This window comes from Citrus clementina, unplaced genomic scaffold (genome assembly GCF_000493195.1).
Source record: "Citrus clementina cultivar Clemenules unplaced genomic scaffold, Citrus_clementina_v1.0 scaffold_5, whole genome shotgun sequence".
NCBI classification, from domain to species: Eukaryota; Viridiplantae; Streptophyta; class Magnoliopsida; order Sapindales; family Rutaceae; genus Citrus; species Citrus x clementina.
The window spans coordinates 42143878-42166205 of NW_006262201.1; the positions used below are offsets into that span (position 1 = coordinate 42143878).

Sequence of the window (22328 nt, forward strand, 5' to 3'; positions counted from 1 at the left end):
CCTCGCACTACTCGAGCTGGTGGTGGATACTCGGGATTATAGTGTTTATCTAATAAAAATTTCCTGAATTTATTAAAGATAAGAATAAGCCAAAAAATAAACATATTTCAATACACCACAAATAAATCTGCTGATGCAGATTTAGGTGAACCCGCCCAACTATGTTCAGCCAACAAATAAATTAAAAAAAAAAAATCCAATGGCCCCTGGTGGCTTCTCTCCGGGATTGGCATTAGCGGGTAATAAGAGAAATTAGGCCAGAAATTGGGGAGTTATAATAATAATTTAATTTTTAGAAATGTATAGAGTTGCTGGTTTTGTGCACACTTAATAAAAAATCCATTGCGGGGAGAAATGTGCCGTGTAACTGTTTTTTGTTAGTCCATTAGTTGCTGTCTGTTTACTCGGTATAAATGAGCATTGCATTCTATCCGGGTTGGTTCTAACTCCTAACGATTCATTTTCACCTTTTAAGCATCCCTCGAACCAATATATCTTGTACCCGGGGCCAAGGCCCAGCTACTACGAAAATTAGACAGCATATTATTAATTATGGGTGTGGGAGAAATTAATAGTCGGGGGTTTAGGGTGTGGGCGTGGACGTGGACGTGGGCAAAACAAATTAACATTTGCATTAAAATATATTTTTGTCAATTCTAAGTTCTGTTTGAAATTGAGGTGTTATTACTTTTAAGGTACAATTGTTGTGAAAAAAAAATTATAATTATGAAATATAAGTTAATAATATGTAGTAAATATAAATTTTAAATAATAATTTTGATAAAATTATTAAAGATATAATAGACTTTTCATCATACAAATAAAAAAAATCATATCAACATAAATTTCAAACCATGACAGTTAGTGTTTACTAAATATTTTAGTATTATAAATTAAAAGTTACAGCTGTCCAACCTCAATCTCAAATGCACATTAAATTGATTTGTAGAATCTTGTCATTAAATCTCAAATATTAGATATAATTTTTCTTTTCGTTTGTAAAGAATGAACATTTATATGATATTCTATGTCATGAAATCAAGATAGACTTAAAATTTTACTAGTATAAATGTATAATATTCTGCTAGACATGTATATTTTACAATATCAACACATAATATTATTGGGAGATATAAAATAGTGTAATTTGTGTCAAATGGGTGTGCAATATTTGATATACATTGTGTTAGATATTAAGCAAGTTATTGGATTGTATCGTATTAGGTGTCACGATTACATAATTTTAAAATGGATAACGTCTAATTCTGGAGGGTGATGAACTGAGGGTGCATGACAGCAATACAGCACCATTATACATTTATAGTACTTTTAATAATATCACATCATATACTTTGCTTCTCAAATAAACTGGCGTGACAAATGCATGTAGCTAGCTAGCTAGCTAGGATGATGGTATATATAATAAAAAACTTCTAGAAGTATTGAAGATCCTCATACACGCATGGACCCCCCCACTGTGCTAAGAAATACTTGTGTTTTTTGTTTTTTACATGGTCTGTGTCTGTCCCTCCAACCCCACAATTTCTGCCAAGTGATAAAGTAAGTGGGTCTTCTCGTGGGATCCATCGACAATTATTCAACAAGTTTAAACACCAATATTTAAATATGATAAAATGAATTATAAAACCGTGCAATGGGCCGCAGAGAAAAAAATAATAATCAATTAAAACTATAAGATAATGTTATTGTTCATTCTATCAATATTATTTTGTCAATATGTTGAGTCTCTTTATCATTTTCCAATAAATTCAGGACCATCTTACTGGTTTGTCAGCAAATTCGGTCGACTGGCTCTGTTTTGTTTTTTTTTTTATTATTATTATTAAATGATTATTCAGGGGCAAATGTTTTTAATTCAAGATTGTGGGCGGGGTGGGAAATTAATTTGAAATAAGAATCCATAAGGCAGGCAGAATTGCAGGAGTATGTATGACCAAACGTTGGGTTGCTAGCTAGTTGTTCAACAAACACTGTTGATGGCGTAACATACAGTGTATTGCAGTACTGGGACGGCAATTAAATTTATTAATTAATGTTCCCATATATTTTAATTCATGGACGATAATTTTATTATTGATGAGTAATTCAAAGATTGTGAAATAGATTGAGGTAGCCCACCTACTCGCCGCATGCACGCAGTAAAACGTACCTCAATTTCCACCATTTTCTACACCGACTTTACTAATTTGTATTCATAGAAGACCATCTAAATTTTATAATGATTGGCGGTATTTCTTTATTTTTTTCTTTTTTTGTGGGCATGCAAGCTTGTCATTTTGCGCATAGAATCGAATACGAGTGAAGCTGAAGAATAATTATATTGTGATGAAGGAATATCAACTCATCATTACGAGTTGTAAGTAACTAATTAAACTCGTTACCTCTGGATCAACAACACATCGTCCTATTATTGGCTTATTGGCAGTTGGTTTGCTTGCCTCGTGTTTAAGGGCGGTTCAATTTCTCTGATTATATGCACAAGTTATTATTATTATTATGTCGAATCGTGTAATTAATTACTTCTGAGCACATTAAATACCAACCTAAACATGTTCAGTCAGTCGTGTAAAAAAAAAAGTTTAATAACATTTATTGTTTCTTTGATAAGTTTAATTCCTGATGGGGTTGCGAGGGAGGCTCAGAGGCGATTTAGTAATCTAGATTACGACTATATATTTTTGTTTTCTCAAATAATTTTTTATGCCGTCTCATTTAATTATTATTAATTTCGGGGGGCTACATTATGCAGTAAAACATCAAGCATATATTTTTACCATGACGTTGTAATGATGTAAATTTGGCACCGCAGCCGCACCCTAATTTGGGTGGTGGGATAATTGGAAATTAAATATTAGGCCTTCTTTCAAATGGTTACGTAATATATAAATTTATTTTGATATGGGGTTTACTAGAAATTGAGAGATTTGGTCTACTTGTGGTACAGATCCACCTTAGCGTATTTCTGGAAATAAATAATTATAAATAAATTAAATAGCTTTAATTGATTGGGAAAAAAAAAAGTTTTAAAAAATAATTTAATGCATGCCCGCGTAAACCCGGGGTTTCGCAGCAATTTTGTGGGGAAACCCGCATAAATAAAAACTTTTTAACTAAAGGAGGTGCAAAAGTGGGAGCGAACAGGAGATCACTTGATGTTGAAGATTTGATGCAAGACCCACTAATAATGTTATCCATTGCGTCATGCCAGACATGGCTTTAATTATATTATTATGTAAGAGTTTATTTTGCTATGAAGAATGCAATCTCTTTTGGAGCTTTATATGGGATACTTTCTCCATGTAAAAAGATAAGGAAAAAATGACCAATTTTTCGAGGTTTGTTATAATTGATAGCTACGTCCATCGTTTCAAAAATGGATATATATGCATCAATAACTCTTTTTTGTTAGTGAATATTTGTTTATTTATATAGAGATTATAATGCACTATATAATACCCACCAAAATAAAATGTATTATAATGTCCACACAAGATTAAGAATGGTATAGAATGCCTTATTTTCACTGAAATCCACTCAATTCACAAATGGAATAAGTTTAGCTTTCATTTTTGAAATAATGGAGTCTAGATGTTTATTGGTAAAAAATTTAAGCGCTCATGTCTTTTCTCCAGATAACAAAATATAACATTTTCCTTGGCCCAAAAAAAAAAAAAAAAAAGCTTCTTTCAATTTTTTTTTTATTATTAAAAAAGTTACAATATGAACTTTGTTAGACAGTCTTAATTAATTAGCACAACAAACCTAAAATTGGAGAGCAGAGGCAAGTAAGAGTTGTAAATCAGAATGAAATTAGTGCGTGAGAGGTGCGGACAGCGGACGTATCCCTGAGAGTGGAATCCAAGGGTATCATACGAACAATAAGAAAGCATGCAGTGGGCATTCTTTCGTCAGATCAGAGAAACATGCATGATATGAGCCAATTGTTTTAATTTACTTTGTTATCAGTTAAACAAATTCAGAATTTAAGAAACTGATGATATTTTTTTTTTCCTTTTTATAATTGTTTTTATTTTTTTAAAAGGTAAGGGGGGGTGGGTTTATATCAATTTTCCAATCCCTACCTTCAGTCCGTCAGGCCTCTGGGGATAAGAAAATGGTGACTTAAGCCTAATTTCGTTGAAAATGTTTATTGATGCAGTCGTGAATCTCATTAATTAAATTTTTTATAGCGAAACCCTGTCAAAATAGTTGGAGTTGGAGGAGGTCGCTCGAAGCATGTGTATAGTTTATTGATCACTTAATAGAGCATAAAAATTGAATAGTATTTAAATGTCAATAAATATTTAAACGTAGGTTTGCACATAAGAAACAATATTTTAATTCGTATGACAGAAATAGTGTGATTTTGTGTACCATAAATGTCTTAGTAATGGGTAAGTATGTGTGTGTGTGTGTGTGTGTATATATATATATATAGAGGTTCAAAAGACCATGCAACGCATGAAAAAGAATCACCACTTCAATTTCTTTTGCAATACAAGATATAAATAACCACTACTCATTCATGAAGCGGCCGTCTTGTTATTTATCTGTTGTTGGTTCTTGCTTGTTGTTCAGTTGCATACAAGCTTTGGTAAAGCTTCCTGAAAATGAAACGATTCCGGCACTGATTGCTTTTGGAGATTCGATAGTGGATACAGGGAATAACAACGACCTGAGGACGATATCGAAGTGCGATTTCCCTCCTTATGGCAAAGATTTTCAAGGAGGAGTTGCTACTGGAAGATTTAGTAACGGAAAAGTTCCTGCCGATATAATAGGTACTTCTCTACAACTCATAGCTTTCACACTCTCACCGTTAGTTCCCTCTCTTCAAGCTCTCTCTCTCTATGTTTATATATATGCATACATGTATATACGTATGTGTTATATATATATATATAGAGAGAGAGAGAGAGAGAGAGATAGATAGGGTAGGTTCGGGGAGCCTTTTTTTTTTTTAACACAAATTGTTAATCGTCACATTAGATCAAAATTCACTAAAATGGTTTAGATTAGAGTTGATATAGGCGTTTGTATTGCTTAAATAAATAGTGGAAATTAAAACTAAATCACCTACGCTTTCCTTTTTCTTTTTTTTTTTCCGTTTTCTTTTCTCTTTCCTTGGTCTCTGCAAGATCTTCCTTGCGATATTTTGCTTGTACTGGCAACCATTTTTGCAACATTAGGTTCTAAGATTTATATGTGAAAAAGTTAGCTTGGTTATTAATATCAAAATTCAAAATCTAATTTTAATCAGTTATTTTATTAGGAGAGACCAGGAAAGGAAAAAAAAAACCAAGAAAAGATCCTAATCTTTTATATATTTATCAAACTTTAATTTCTGGTTTGAGGAACTGATAATCTACTTCATTTTTTTTTGCAACACAAGATGAAAGCATTAAAAGTGTCGTTAAAGGGGGAGAAAACATTGACTTCTCAATTTTTGCCATTTCATTAAGCATGTGAACAGTGCAGAAATAGATTAGTAAAATAAAAATAATCTAAAATTTGGCCTATTGAGATGAAAAGATTTTTTTTCCAATATGGCTTTGGTGTGCTTTTAAAAAAAAATTATTATGGAGATCGACGTGCTAATCGAAGAGGATGTGGCATAATGGTGAGAAAGAATAAGAAAATAGACAATAGTATATCTGAACCACTCAAAAAAGGGGGTGAGGTTATTTAAATACACCATAATACTTAATAAATTTATTTATTTAAAAAAAGTTAGTATATAAATTTAAAAATCTATTTTTTTACTTAATAACCCCACTTTTATACACAATATATTTTTATTCAGTTTTTTTATTCTTTCTTTTTTACGAATGTTATCTCTCTAGTTTCTCTTAGCATTATGTCTTAGTTTTATAACCAAATCCCCCATTGTTCTTGACTTGTTGTACTGGCTCTTTTTCTTCCTAGACTGAAACTCTCAAAATTCTATCACGAAACACTGGAAACATAAGATAAAATATAAAGATTCCTGATCTCAATTAAAACTCAAATTTTTGCATTCCAAGTCGCAAGGAAGCTTAATATATATTAAAGTAGATAAGTCTTTTATTTATCAACTATAGTTTAGTTAATGCTAAAGAGCAACGATAGTCTTTTATATATATGGCAAAAGAAATGCCGAAACGAAAGCTTTAGAGAGAGAAATTAAAGCAGATAAAGTTATAATGTTTAGCTACGATGGTTATAATAATAAGTCAAGTTAAGGATATTCGTGTAATAAATCATTTTTGTAGAAGAGTGTTTCATGAATAGTTTGATGGATCTAAGTATTCTCACCCTTAAATTAAACTCATTATAATCTAATGATTATCAATATGTGTTAAATATTAGGTTAAAAAAGAATGAATCTTCATTACGCCCGATAGGATCCGTGGCCCCTCGTTTTAAGACATTTTTTTATAAAACAATATCAGCCTTTTAATGGTTGAAATTAATGTTGACATAGATTTCTTTTTTAAAGAAATATTTATAAAATTTGGTCCCACCAAATATTATATGCTCGTTCTATTATCTTTTTCTCTCTTATTTTAGCCTATTTTAATACCTCTTCCTTTTTCCTTATTTCTCTCTCTTTTACATATTCTTTTCTATCAACAAAGAAAAAGAAGAAATAATGAGAATGTTATATCATAAATTAAAGAATAAGAGAGAATTAAATGTATCTAGAAAGGAAAAAAAATGTTGTTCACACTATAGAAGACAAAGAAAAGTTCAGTTATACTCAATAATTTTCTTTTTACTTCTTATAAAAATCTTAGCCATAAATTTTTTGCAGTCTTGTGTATCTGTTTGTGGAGTGATTACTCATTATCTAATTGTTATTATTAACAAGGAAGATATAGAAAAATCAAATTGATACAAAGTGTTGTATGACTATATTAAGAAGGCAAGATCATTTTCAGTTGGAGCTTGAAATTTGAACATTAGATCGTCCAGGAGTGAATTTTTTTTATTTTTTTTAGTTTATTGCTATTGAGGAAATCATAGAGAAGAAGAAGAAGATCGCACCCTAAAGAGAGAAAAAGATAACAAAAGGAATTAATAACCTTCAGGGTCCCAAATTTTATTAATTTCTATTTTAAAAGAAATTTATGTCATCATTATTTTCAGGCATTAAATTGATTATAATTTAAGGCCTACATTTTGTTTCAAAATTTGTGTTAAAGAAAGGGGCTTGCGATCCTCATACATACATACATACATACATAATTTTAAGTAAATAATATTTGTCTTTGCATTGCTCCTTTTCCATTATGAACTTCATTCATGATTTTCATGTTTTAATAAATAATTCAGCTGAAGAATTGGGAATCAAAGAACTTCTGCCAGCATACGTGGGTCAAGCTTTATCATCTCGAGATCTTGTCACTGGTGTATGCTTTGCTTCTGGTGGCTCCGGTTACGATCCTATGACATCCAAGCTAGTGGTGCGTGCATCTTTAATTTTAAAAACTATCACGTTTATATTTTAAGTGGATGAACAATTCCTTGTACACAAGGAGCTGGGGCGGACCCAATCAAAGGCTACAGCCTTTCTGGGCTTCTAATTTTTCTTTTTTTCTTCCCCAAAAATTTGAAGTCCCTTCGAGCTAGTTTAGCTCCTTATTGTTTGAAAGTCCATTAAAATTAACTAGGATTGAAAATATATTTACGTATTTTGGTCCTTTTAAATGCAGTCTCAATTTTTGGAAATACGGGTATCCCTCCCTTATAGTTTGATCCTTCTCTTGTATTTGAAAAAATGATAAAATAATCGTAAAGATGAGGCGTAATTTTTATATTCTTCTTTTTTTTTTCCAAATCTTAAAGTGTATATATTAATTTGATTCATATCTTTTTTGAATATATATCGATATCCTCTAACTTGGTGTGAAAAAACAGTCAGTTCTATCGTTATCAGATCAAATAGAGTACTTCAAAGATTACATAATGAAGTTGAAATTACTTGTTGGAGAAAACAAAACGAACTTCATATTGGCCAAAGGTTTATTTCTGGTGGTAGCCGGCAGCGATGACATTGCTAATACCTACTTCACGCTTCGGGCAAGAAAACTACAATATGATATCCCAGCTTACACTGACCTTATGGCTAACTCAGCTTCTGATTTCTTGAATGTAAGCTTTTCATTTTTGAGTGTATGTATGTATGTATATTGTCACGCGTTTATTACTTTGATCAATATGTGGCCTTTTGGAGCTACATACGTTATTTGTTCCTTTTTTTTTGTTTTAATTTGTTAATGATATTTTGAAGGAGCTTTATGAATTGGGGGCACGAAGAGTCGCAGTTTTCGGTGCACCACCAATCGGGTGCTTGCCAGCACAAAGAACTTTAGCAGGAGGAAATGCTAGAGAATGCGCAGAGAATTTCAACCAAGCATCACAATTATTCAACAAAAAATTGTCTGCAAAATTGGATTCCATCAAGAATAGCTTGCCCGGAAGTAGGATGGTGTTCATAGATGTCTATAACCCTTTTCTCGATCTCATTCAAAACCCTAAAAAACATGGTAATTGAACTTCCCTTTTTTTTTCCCTTTTTTTCTATTTTCAAATCTATTTCTATGCATTATAGCACTTCTGATTGATTAATTAATATATAAAACAATAATTTTCATTTAACCTATAAATGAATTGTGCATGCAGGCTTTGAAGTTGTGAATGAAGGGTGCTGTGGCACGGGGAATTTAGAGGTAGCAGTACTATGTAATGCATGGACTTCGACGACTTGTTCAAACGATTCTAGTCATGTTTTTTGGGACAGTTACCATCCCACTGAAAGAGCGTACAGGGTGCTTGTCTCGTTACTTGTTGGGAAATATGTTGATAAGTTCTTTTGAGGGTCAACTTGTGTTTTATTTATTATTGCACCAATAATCTTTTAGTTACTCAGTTTAATTGTATGCGTGCCATTTCCCAGAAAAGACTGTGGATACGATAAGATTTTATTTTGTAATTTGTTTTAGGTGAAATAACTGGATACAGAACTTAATACATTATTATAAAATTTTTATGTGTATCCAGTGATGGATAAAAAGAAATCCAAGAGCTTTCATTATAACTTTTTTAGAATAATGAATATTGTCGGTGGCATAGCTTTAATATTATTTACATAAAGTTGCAGAATTGCGCCAGGTATCTAGGTGCTACTATTAATAATCACTAGATTATCTTTGCGCGCGCGCAAATGCACATTTATAAAAGTTAATAATAATAATTTTTCAAAGATAAATCTCTTAATTTACATCGTAAGAGATAGGTAAAAAATAAGAAAAACACGTGTTTTAGGATAAAATATACCGTATTAAAGTGTATATTTTTCTTGTCTTTTTATTTATCCCTTATTTTAATAACTTAAGAAATCTCTTATTAAATAATGACTATACATACATTCATACATACATACATACATATATATTCATTCTCTAGTAAGAAAAGTCTTATTTTGTTAAAGTGGGGATAATGGTAAAATACATTGGAAATTGTGTTTTTTTATCTCTTGATATACTATAATTTGTGTTCTTTTAATATTTTGCTAGTATTCTCATTTTAACAAAGTGAGGATTGTCTCACTATATATATAGTCCTTCTCTAGTAAGTGGTATACTTATTAGAGAAATATTATTATTGTTGTTGTTGTTGTTGCTATTATATATATGTATATAGTCATTTTAACAAAATAAGGATGTCCTCACTGGAGAATGACTCTCTCTCTCTCTCTCTCTCTTTATATATATAGATAAAAAAATAAAACAAAAATTATAAAACATATATTTCAATATATTAACAGATAAAAAATATAATTTTTAATAGTGTCTTTTTTTATATTTTTTATTGACATCCTCACTTATATATGCAAATGCCTTTTCTTTTTTTAATTGCGGACATGATGTTAAGTCATGCGACTTAATAGAATTAATTTTTAATACACTATAAAGACATATAGTTTAATAACATTAAAAACTGATTTATTAAATCACATGGCTTAATAGGGTGTCCATATAAAAATGAGGGCATCTACTCTAGAAAAAAATTCTATGTGTGCATGCATATATGTGTGCACGCGTGCGTGAGCGTGCATGTTTGCGGATCATAGATTATAGTTATAATATGGGAGAGTATTTTTTATAGTTGAATTGCATCCAACGATCACTTTATATTTTGGTTAAATAATTAATTACTGACATCTAGCCCTACATTGCAGAGTCTTTATAATATTTAAAAACCTTTAAGGGATAAGGACACCGACACCCCTAAGGTTTGGAGAAATTGTCACAAAGACCCTAAGTTTTAAAAAAGAGACACCGAGACACTTTTTGACCATAATACCTTTGATTATAGTAATTAGAAAATTAACTTTAAAGGTTTTTAATTAATGCAAATTAATATAAAATAATATAATATATCTAGTAGACTAATAATATTAAATTATTTTTAACATAATTTTTTTTCAAATTTTAAAGTATTATATTTATTTTTATAATATATTTGTATTTATTATAAAGATTTTAAATAAATCTTTAGATTAAATAGATTTTAAAATTAACAAAATATCTCCCCATTGATAATATTAAAATAACTTTTTACATAATTTTCAAAATAATTTTAATTTAACTTATTTATTTTAATATTAAGTTTTTATTTATTACTAAAAATTACTTTAATATGATAAAATAGGCCCAATATATTGTAAAATATAAGAAATATTTTTATTTTAAAATTATTTCAAAATGCATATATTATTACATTTAGTTTTATGCCATATTTCTACTTGTTATAAAATTTTGAAGTCAATTTTTTTTTGAGTTTATAAAGTCAAATGATATAAATCGCATTTTAGAAAGAGAAAACTTTGATGGCGATTGCACAGCTTGATTAGGGTCAAAATTTAGGTATCAAATTTGATTTTCACAGCCGCGGGAACTCCATCGTAGCGGCGTGTCTACATTGATTGATTCACTGTAGCGTTAACTCATTACTTTTGTATATGATGATTTTGATCCATTTCAATTGCTGTGCTAGTAGATGTTGAACCATCTTACTTTCTAGCAGAATAAGTTGCAGAAGTTGATGTCCATGAAGGCGTGCAAACTCATTTAATTTAATAGTATGATGTTATTATATTATTTTTAAAAAATTAATTTTATTTTTTAGAGTTAATTGCCGCCAGGTAACACTTATTTTGATATATTTGACAAAGATAATATATGTTTTAAAAATACTCGAATAATTGACAAATTACTATTAAATTTAACTGATTTAATTCTTTACATATAAATTGATGATTTTATCCCTACTAACTGATTTTTAATTTTTTAATAAAAATAAATAAAATTAAATTTAAATCATCGAATTCATATAGGCTTTTTTTTTTTTTTTAAATAATCTGAGTTTAATTCTACTTTTGCAACTTCGTTAACCGTTGGTTTGGCGAACAAAGAATTAGAGATGCCAGGAGAGAAGTATAACCGAGCTCCGATTGCTAGGGTTTGTTTGTTCACCAAACTAAACATAAACTAATCAAATCTTGAAACAAAATTTTCAAATCTTAAAATTACTAAACTTAATATGATAGTAGTGGGCTTCCCGAACAGCGGTGGGGTTGGTTCACAGACGACGTTCGTTCGATGTGAGCAACTACCGCGATTTGGAGCAGCAGCGCTACCGCACCATCCAGATCTTAGATGTGGAGAAGATGAAGGTTGAAGTAGACGTTGGCTGGAGAAAACGAAGAAAGGACAAAAAAAGAGGAAAAAGGAAAAAGAAAATGAGCACGGAGAAGAGAAAGAAAGACGGAGAAAAATAAAATAAAAAATATATTTTTTTTTTCTATTTTACCCTTGAGCCGTTTGAGTAAATAGCTAAAATTAGCGGATTGTCATCCATATGACTATTTTTAAAATATGTATCACTTTTTTTAAATATATCAAAATATGTGCCACTTGAAGGTAATTAACCTTATTTTTTAGCATTAGTTCGTGTTCTCCATAGGTTTATCATGTCAGAATTAAATTTGACCGTTGTAAGGAATCTCGACCATTGGAAATATCCGACGCTCAAAATTACATATCTCATTATTTCAATACGAGGACATCCACTCTTGAGAATAATTGTAGATATACAATGTGAGATTCTAATAAGAGATCTCGATTCTTGCCCATTAACTAAAGTGTGTGTGAGACTGAAATTGGAGCCATTAGATTCAATGGCTCATTAAAGTCTGCATGATAGGCCCACCAATTTTGAGACTCTAAAATAAAATAAAAAAACAATGGGCTATTGAATTCAAATCAATGGCCTCAATTGGGAAACTAACAAATATATGTAGAGTTTTCTTCTAATTAATAAGACTCCTTGCCTTAATATAGTGTGCATTAAGCACTAAGTTAAAAGATAAAAATATACATATACGAAGGACTTTTTTAAAAGATAGAAACACACAAATTCTAATATATGGTAATAAATTAAAATAAAGACTAAACTAAATAACAAGAAAAATACCAATTTTGAATTCGTATTATTATATCTCTTTAGTCTAGTTCTCATTATTTAATAAACTAAGAGCTTTTCATTGGAAGATGACTTTAAGACTATGCTACCAGTTCAATCTCTCTCAATTGTTTTGGATATGTTGATTGTACGTAATTGTTTTCTTTATAATTCGCATTTTTAATGAGATAATATATCCAAACCATTATGGTTGTAGTTACAGTAAACATCTTTATAGTGATATTTTATATGGAAATAATTTTTTATATAGTTAGGGCCAATTTGACCAGTCACGAATATGAATAAACTCCATATTGTAATAATTTATAATTTTTCATGATCCAATCTTAAGGAATTTACCTCCACATAGTTATAATTGTCTATATAAAAAAAATGTTATATTACATTAAAGATTTAAGATGGAACAAAATAATTTTTGTGAAAGATATTTGGGACAATAATTTATGCAATGTACAACATTTATGAAATTTATATTAAGAAAAAACTTTAAATAGAATGCAAATGTGTAAATTTTAATATGACTTCATATTTCCAATACTATATTGATACATTATACATATACTAAATTTGTTACTATGTCTATCTCTTTTATGTTTATACCACTATACAAAATTAAATCAAAATATTAATTTTCATAATTACATCTCTATTAAATTATAATTATTCTATAATAATAAAATTAATTTAATCTAAGCAATATGATAATAGAGAGATTTTTACTTCAACTGTTGTTTCTCATCAACAGTATGTTCTTATATTTTTTTTTTATTATATGAGGCTATTGCTCAAATTACAACTTATATTATATGAGATTATAATTGATATTTACAAATCAGATTATTATTGAAACTAACTTACATTAATATTTATGAAACTTTACCCAAATTTTTAACTCTCATTAATATTCAATGGATGTTTATTTTATTCACACTTGAGTAAAAAAAAAAAACTACATTCGCTTAATTATACGTTATAATTCAAGAAAAAAAAAATATCTTCACATTAAATTAGTGGGAGTTCTTGCTGCAGTACTCCAACTTGGAAGACTCTGGACGAGTGGTTGGCCTGTTCTTATATTGATGTATGTAGTATCTTCACTTTTCTTTTTGAAATAATGATGAGACGGACGAAGGAAATTACCGTAAGAAACAGCTATATTTATTACTGAAATAAATGCGTATCATGTGCGGTACAATTTTGGACACTAGATCCAGCTTTCCTGATAAACATCGCCAGCGCCATAGTCAAAGGCTAATTAAGTTAATTTACTCTTTTCATAATATATATTTTTATTTAAGTACGGAAGTTGGTGGCAGAATTAATGCAGTCACAACATAACAGAATATGACAATAAAATGGATATAACCAAGTGGGGGCCGGCGAGCTGGTAAGCATTAATTCATTTTAACATGCTCAAAGGCGTTGCGCAACAATTATAAATAATACATGTAATATATGGATATAGTAATGCTTTCCCCGTATCGCCCGACCAGATAAAAGGTACGTTCAAGATTTAGGTATACTGCAGAATGAGAAATCACTGTACAATATTATTATTGAATAAGCTAGCTAGAGTTTAATAAACATTAACGAATAAGTAATAATAATTAACTAATAATGTGCCTTGAAAATTGGGAAATTTATCAAATTAGTCATTAAAATTTTGCATTTTTTAACTTTGGCCAACCAAACTTTTTTCAATCAAAATTAGTCAAACATTAATTTTGAAGACCAAACTACCCCTCTCATTATCACCCTCCTCTCTCCCCCAAATCCTCCCCATCTCACCGAAAACTTCTCACCGGAATCGCTTATCTATAGCCGATGGCGTAGAGCGGCACCGGAGTCCATCATTGGCGGCTGAAATCACCTCTCATGTTCAAAATCATCCAAGATCTCCAAAATCAATTGTAAAAATTCAAAACCCTAGGTGAGTTCTTACTTCTTTTTTTATTTGGGTTGTGATTTTGTGGTGTTGTTGTGCTTTGTTGTTGTTGTTGTTGTTGTTGTGGTGTTGGGTTGGTGCGGTTGTGATGGTTTGATTATTTGCGGTTGTTGATGGCAGTGGTGGGTTGGTGTGTTGCAAGCGAGATGTGAGAGTTGGATGTTGTTGATGGGTGTTGGATGGCTGTTGCTACCCATTAGATGGAATTTGCAGCAGCCATCGCGCGACGAGCACAGCCCATTGTGCACGAGTCTCGCGCAACGGGCACAGCTCATCGCACCAAATCTAGTGCGATGGCCAGGCCATCGCGCGAGACTCGCGCACAATGGGCTGTGTTTTTGTGCGACGGATGCCCATCACACAAAAATACAGAGCATGTGTTTTGCGCACATGCTGTGTTTTTGTGCGACGGGAAGGCCGTCGCACAAAAACTTGTGCGACAGGCATCCGTCACACAAAAATACAAAGCATTGCTTTTGCGCGACAATAGCATAGGCTCTGTATTTCATTCATCACACAAAAAAATAGTGCTTGTGTACAGACCATTGAATTTTTTTTGTTTGATTATATGTCCGTCACACAAAATTATATGCGATGCAGCGATGGGATGCCTGTCGCACAAAAACATAGATTTCTCTGTGGATAATTTGTGTTTATTTGTATTTTGTCGTAAAATTTATTTTAAATTTTTATTGCAATAATTTTGTAAAATTTTATAACGAATAGAAATTTGATTTTGTTTTAGTTACATGGCAAAAAACAAATTGGCCAAGCGTAATCCGCCCGCACCGAGGAAGGGTCTAGGTGTGATGAAGTTAGGGTTTGATGGACGAGAATAAATCACGTCGAAACGTTTCACAGACGTCGATATGGTGCGTTTTGCTACACAATTTACGATAGTTTTTTTTAATACCTTAAACATAACAAAAACAATTAACTTACATTAATTTATTTATGCATGTATTCATTCCTGTGAATCTTTGTGGCGATCACTGGATAGTAACTCGAGTGGACCTTCGTAAGAAAAATATGTGGATTTATAACTCGCTGGTGGTGGTTCGCGATGATAAAACATATAAGGATAAATTTAAGCCACTTGAAGTCATCTTCCCTCGATGGTTAGAAGATGTCGGATTCTACAATGTCCGACATGACTTGCGAAGTGCCAACCCTTGGAAGGTCAAAATATGTAGGAGTGTGCCACAACAAGAGCCTGGTAGTGGCGATTGCGGCGTTTTTATATTGATAATCACAATGTATTTAATGTTTGGGCTCATACTCAATTTTAGTAGTGGCCACGGGCAGTATTTTAGGAAGAAGATTGTTGTGGACATATTTAATAGTGATATTGCCGTTTAGGACATTGTGGCGCCGATATGTAATGATGATATTGGATTTTATTATTGCAGTGGACATATTTAATGGTATTATTATTATTGGTGTCTGCATAACTTCTCTTTCTTTACATACAATTCAAATAATTAATTTGCAATATAATTGAAATTAAAGACTTTGTTATATATATTTGTGCAACAAATAAAAAATAAGTTCTCAAAATACATAAGAATTTAGAACGATACAATTAGCTTCGACTCAACGTAATAGGATTCTTCCACCTCTTTCGGTTATGGCCCGCTTCGTTGCACCACCCACATTTTAAAGTTCTCCTATCTACATCCTCACTAACAGATGGTATTATGAGCTCTGGGCGACGACCAGATGATGGTGCTTCTATTGGTGGATTAACCTTGATTGGTCGAATTTCCTTCGGAACCTCCCAATCTACTATGTCGCCAACGGGCTCTACTGGTTGTGCATTCGTAGTTTACCACATCATAGGTAAATTTTTTGTTTGGTCATAAGAGAGACTCGAAAAAAAAATTGTGGGGTTGATTCGTTTCATTGCAAACTTTGAAACGGTATATTATACCAAAAAAAAAAAGATGAATTTGGCATAAATTATGACTTCTAGAAAATGGCCTAACTTTTATGCAATCTGATTTTTTTGTGTGATAGATAATCTATCGCACAAAATTTGGTGCGACGAGAACCTATCACACAAAATTTCAGATTGTGTAATCTGATTTTTTTCAAAATTTAGTGCGGCGGGAACCTGTCACACAAAATTTCAAATTGTGTAATCTGATTTTTTTTGCGACGTTTACTTGTCGCACAAAATTTGGTGCGACAGGCACCTATCGCACAAAAATTTTAAATTTTCACAAATTGGTTAGCACCCATTACAACATATTACCGCCAATACAGTTCGACAATACATGAAGACCACCAACAACCACCACCACCACCACCAACACCATCACAACAACACACAATCACAACACAACACAAGAACAATATAAAACATGTGTTTGAAATTGCTAACCTAGGGTTTTTGAACTTCAACCGTTGATCTTGGAGATCTTGATTGCTATTAGACGTGATTTTGGTGGAATTGGTGTTGTTGGACGTGATTCCGGTGAAATTACCGCCGATGATGGTCTCCGATTTGACTCTCTATGGTGCTGGCGTTTGGTGAGAAGTTTGGGTGAGTTACAGATTTTGGTGAGCTTTGGGTGAGATTGACAGAGGTATTGTGGTCCAAAAATTTGTTGTTTGGCTAGTTTTGATATAAAAAACTTGTGTGGATAGTTTTATAATTACCTAAAGTATTATGGCTAATTTGGTAAATTTCCTTTGAAAATTAAGCAAGAGCACAACGCAACACTGAAGCATGCAATTATTAGTAATGCAAAATTATGAACGTTTTTTGAGTACTTTCACTCTTTAAGAATTATTGAAAGAGAAACCTACTTTTACAGTTAGCAGCTTGTTGTCGGGGCGGGCATTAAATGGCACCAAATTCAAGGCAGAATTTTACATACAGTATATGAATCGGTAGTGCTCAGGAGTCGGAACGAACATACCACAAGGCCGATAGTTGATCGATCGAATTAAACTCGCAAAAGAATGCAGTTTCTGCCAATGAAACTGCCTTCTTCTTCAGCCTCCAATTTTTTGTTTTCTGTTTTTGTTTTGGTTGTCAGCACAGAAGCTGTTATTAAGCTACCGGGTAATGTTACGATTCCAGCAGTTATTGTTTTTGGAGATTCGATTGTGGATGCAGGCAATAACAACAATCTCAAAACGCCGGCTAAATGTAATTTCCCTCCTTATGGGAGAGATTTCATGGGAGGAGTTTCAACGGGCAGATTCTCTAATGGAAAGGTCCCCTCAGATTTGATAGGTTTCGGATTTTTTTCCTTTTCATTTATTAATTACTTTCTAATTCTGTTATGTTAATTTGTGGCCACAAAATTTTCCTGGATAACGAACTCTCGCAACTCTTTAATACCTTGCACCAATCTCCTTAACGCCCCAACAAAACCCCTACCCCACCCCCAAATTAAAAAAAAAAAAAAAAAGAGTTCATTTCATTTCCTAATTTATTTCTTTTTCAAATTTGATTAGTGGAAGAATTGGGCATAAAAGAGCTTTTGCCAGCATATTTGCAGCCAAATCTGCAACCTGAAGATCTCCTCACGGGTGTGACCTTTGCTTCAGGTGGCTGTGGATATGATCCTTTGACAACAGAACTTGCGGTACATACACTTTATTTCATATTAAAATGGTTAAATAAGTGATTTTAGCATATGTTTTTTTTTTCTTAAATCTGAATAAACCTGAATTATTTTAAATTTTAAATAAAGTTAAATATTTATTTATTTTTTATCTAAATCACTAAAAATAAATATTAAGTTGTTTGTTTTTTAATTTAAAAAATATTTTAATATTTGTGCCTCACGAATTATAAATGTCAAACAAACATAAACACTCAAAGAACATAAATAAAATAATATATTATCATAATATAAATCATATTTAATTTAATACAACCCTTTAATATTTTAAATTATTATTATTATTATTATTATTATTATTATTATATATATATATTAAAGGTAAGTGGGTGGGACAAACCCAAATAATTTTTATTTTTCCTTTACCTCCCCCAAGGCTACGAGCTTCATGCTGTTACCAACCCGACCACGCCCTTGGGGAAAAATTAGTAGATATTAATTAATTTTATTGTAGTTCACGATATTTTTATATGAAAAATATTCATAAAAGTTATGAAAAGAGTGGGACTATTAGCACCCTATACCTTTCTTTTCAAACCCCTTTTCTATCAAAACCTACTTTAATTTTCAAAATATCCTTTCCATTTTTTCAGTTTTTTTAATTCAAAAAGAAAAATAGTTCAGTTTCTTCCAAACAACTCTAATTACAAATATTATTTTTATAAATGTTTGAATTATTAAGTCACACATATTTCACTCAAAAAAATCAAATACATGTATGAATTAAGTAGAATTAAAGTGGACTCAAATAGCTATTATTTATTTTTTAAATTAAAAATAAGTTTTTTAAAATTCTCAATAAAAAGTTGTTTGTGAGGAAACAAAAATTGTAAAAAAATTTAGTGTAGTTGTATGGGTGTAAAGTGTTGAAAAGAGAAATATAATGGTATAATTAGATTTATTTTGTCCTTTAATGTAATTGCAATAGAAGAGGGGTTTTATAAGGATTATAGAGGGGTGCCAATAGTTCAACTCTTATGAAAATAAACAATGCTAATTTGATAAAAATAATAATGGTCTGCCACTATAGGATAATGCTAATTATGAATTTTTATTTAGGTAAGATGAAAATTAATTAATTAGATAACGATATTTTAGAGAATATCTTTTAATGATATATTTAAGACTTTTTATATTAAACAACAAGTTAAAAAAGTTAACTTAAAAACTTAATAATTGAAAATTTTCATTAAGTTAAAAAAGAGCAAATGGACTTAATAACTTAACTTATTGAAATTAAGTTATTAAGTCAAAAAAATAACCCCTAAGTCCTGAATATTAATTTATTATTTAATAAATAAATGTCTCATCAATTGTTTGAAATTTATAGTGATTGCAAATTAAGTATAATATTGTGATAATTTATTTTTAATATACAATGAAATTCACAATATATATATATATATATATATATATATATATTAATTAAATGCTCTTAATATGTTTTGTCTTTTATTTTTCAAATTTTAATAAACCAGTCAGCAATACCATTATCCGATCAGCTACAACTATTCAAGGAATATACAGAGAAGGTGAAGCAGATAGTTGGAGAAGAGGGACAGAACAGAATAATGAAAACAGCTTTTGTACTGGTGGTAGCAGGCAGCAATGACATAGACAATACCTATTTTGCAAGCCGCGTTAGGAAATTGCAGTATGATATCTCTGCTTATACTGATCTTATAGTTGGACTTGCTTCAACATTCTTCAAGGTAACCTCGCTATATTATTCTAGTTAAAGTCTCACGACTCACAAGTTAGCCTACCAATTAAATTTTATTCATGATTCTTCTTGGGGGAAAAAAAAATACAAAAAGGAATTATATGGACTTGGGGTGCGAAGGATGGGAGTGTTCAGTGCACCGCCGCTTGGGTGCTTGCCGTCATCGAGAACATTGGGTGGAGGCAAAACCAGAGATTGTGCAAACGATTACAACGAAGCAGCGCAAATGTTCAACACTAAATTGTCCGCAGAATTGGACTCTCTGAATATCCAATTCCCCGATGCTAGGCTTCTTTTAATTGATATCTACAACCCTCTGCTTTATCTCATACAAAACCCTATTAAATACGGTACCCATCCTTATTTATTATATGAATCTACTCTTTTTTTTTTTTCTTCTTTTTCCCTATTGATATTTTCCTTCTTTCTTTTCTTGTCTTTTATATGCGACAGCGACACATGTATGTATTCAATTAATCCAATCTCATCTGATTCTTTTTTCAGGATTTGAAGTTGTGAATAAGGGGTGCTGCGGTACCGGAACTTTAGAGGCATCAATATTTTGTAATCAGTTCAGCCTCAACACATGTACAAATGTGTCTGGTTATATTTTTTGGGACGGTTACCATCCCACAGAGAGAACATATAAAATCCTCGTCTCTAGTCTCATAAACAAGATTGCTAATGGTTTCGTTTGCGCTGGTTCTCCTTGTTGAATCTATTTGAATGAAATATAACGGGTCACTCTATGATTATGCTATTATTATAATTACAGCATCAATATCGATATAAATATTTAATTTTAGATTTAATCAATAGTTTGTAAATTAAAAAGTTAGTTAGGATAATATTTAATTTTAATTATTAAAAATTTAAATTTATTAATTATCAAACCTGTTAGACGTGTTTTTTAAAAATTAAATAATAAAAAGAAACAATTATAGTTTATTAATATTTCTATATTTAATATAGTATTTTAATATTAACACGACTCAATCTTAATTTATCTTCTTATTATTATCTCATTTTCAACAAAAATTTACTAGATTAGTAAGTATTGCAACAATTAACTCAACTCAATCTTCGCCAATGAGTAATTTAAAAAAAAAAGAGACAATAAATAAAACTAAGAATTCAAAATTGTATTGTCTTAATTATAAATGAAAAACCAAGTCTGAATTAATATGTATTGTTGAAGATTGAATAATTCATATTTGTTGCATACACATCTAAATTATTTTATTTACTTAATTTTGTTGGTGATTTAGAAAATATTTATAGAATTACGAAAGATAAAATTATATCCATAAATTTGAATATTATATATGAATTATTAAGTAATTAATTATTTAGCCACTAGATTAAATCAATGGTGAAAATTAAAATATTTAAATTTAAGAATCCACGATGACTCCATTATCAGTATTGTACAGCATCATAAAGAAATCCCTTATATATAGTCTAGGCCAATATAATTTTTTTTTTCTAAATTTTAATTGAATCTGATTCTGTATTTTTATTAGCCAACTATCTTCATCTATATATCTTCTTTCTTTCTTTATTATTATTATTTTTTTCTATTCTGCCTTACCTCCATGAATGAAAAAGAAAATTACAAGAATGGGCATGAACTGATTACAAAATTTGATGCATTAAAAGTCAAATAAAACAAGAATAAGATAGACAATTTGACAGGAAGACATGAGAGCATTACCCCCTCAAGAACAAAAAAGCGTTTCTTTCCAACTGTAAGCCTTTCGTAATCCTCATAAATTCTAATGAAACAAAAATGGAGAATGTGAATTTGTTGCGGGAAGGAGACGTATATCTGTTTCTGCTTAAAGGTTAAGAGGGGATGACAATTAATGATGATTATCATAAACAAGGGGACGACGATGGGTCAGGCACTGTAAACTCAAGATTTGATCAACATCAGTCTATTCTAATTAGAGTAATTTCCCTCCTTACGGGATGGATAATGGATAAATTCTCTGGTTGGCCCGGATACCAACAAGAAGATTTTTCAAACGGAAAAATTCCCTCAGACTTTGCCTCATCAAATCTTTTTCAGAAAAGAAATTATTGTCTATCTATAAACTCCATTTTTAGAACGAGTATGAAAATATAGAGAGAGATTAAACGAAAGAGATGAATCGGAGTTGCTGCTGAGTTGTTGTAAAGAAAACGAAGAGAAGGAAAGTAACTAATAATAATAATAATAGTAACAGACGTAGAAGATAGTGTGAGGCATTAACATTTAATTAGGTTGTTAATTTTTTAAAATTAAAATGTTTTTAAAAAACAAGTGGTCGACTTGGCAGCTAATGTAGTAGTGCTTGATAAGGAAAGAACGCATGGATCTAATCATAGTTACTGAAAGAGAAGTAATAATAATTAATCTATCTGAAGTGAAAGATCGAGTGCTGAAGGAAAGGCATAAATCATATGCTGCTATTTCAGTCCCCCTCCCTAG

At 30.9% G+C, this 22328-nt stretch overlaps 2 protein-coding genes across 2 annotated transcripts; both read left to right on the forward strand.

Annotated features, from left to right (window-relative positions):
* The first annotated feature begins 4546 nt into the window (after window positions 1–4546).
* Window positions 4547–8879, forward strand: LOC18042301 (GDSL esterase/lipase EXL3). Its single transcript, XM_024183874.1, has 5 exons — window positions 4547–4802; window positions 7336–7466; window positions 7921–8154; window positions 8294–8549; window positions 8686–8879. The coding sequence occupies exons 1-5, from the start codon at window positions 4547–4549 to the stop codon at window positions 8877–8879; spliced, it is 1071 nt and encodes a 356-aa protein (XP_024039642.1).
* Window positions 8880–17217: 8338 nt separating this feature from the next.
* Window positions 17218–20604, forward strand: LOC18041864 (GDSL esterase/lipase EXL3). The gene is made up of 5 exons (XM_006435159.2): window positions 17218–17738; window positions 17963–18093; window positions 19611–19844; window positions 19950–20205; window positions 20360–20604. The coding sequence occupies exons 1-5, from the start codon at window positions 17462–17464 to the stop codon at window positions 20569–20571; spliced, it is 1110 nt and encodes a 369-aa protein (XP_006435222.1). The 5' UTR covers window positions 17218–17461; the 3' UTR covers window positions 20572–20604.
* Window positions 20605–22328: the final 1724 nt, after the last annotated feature.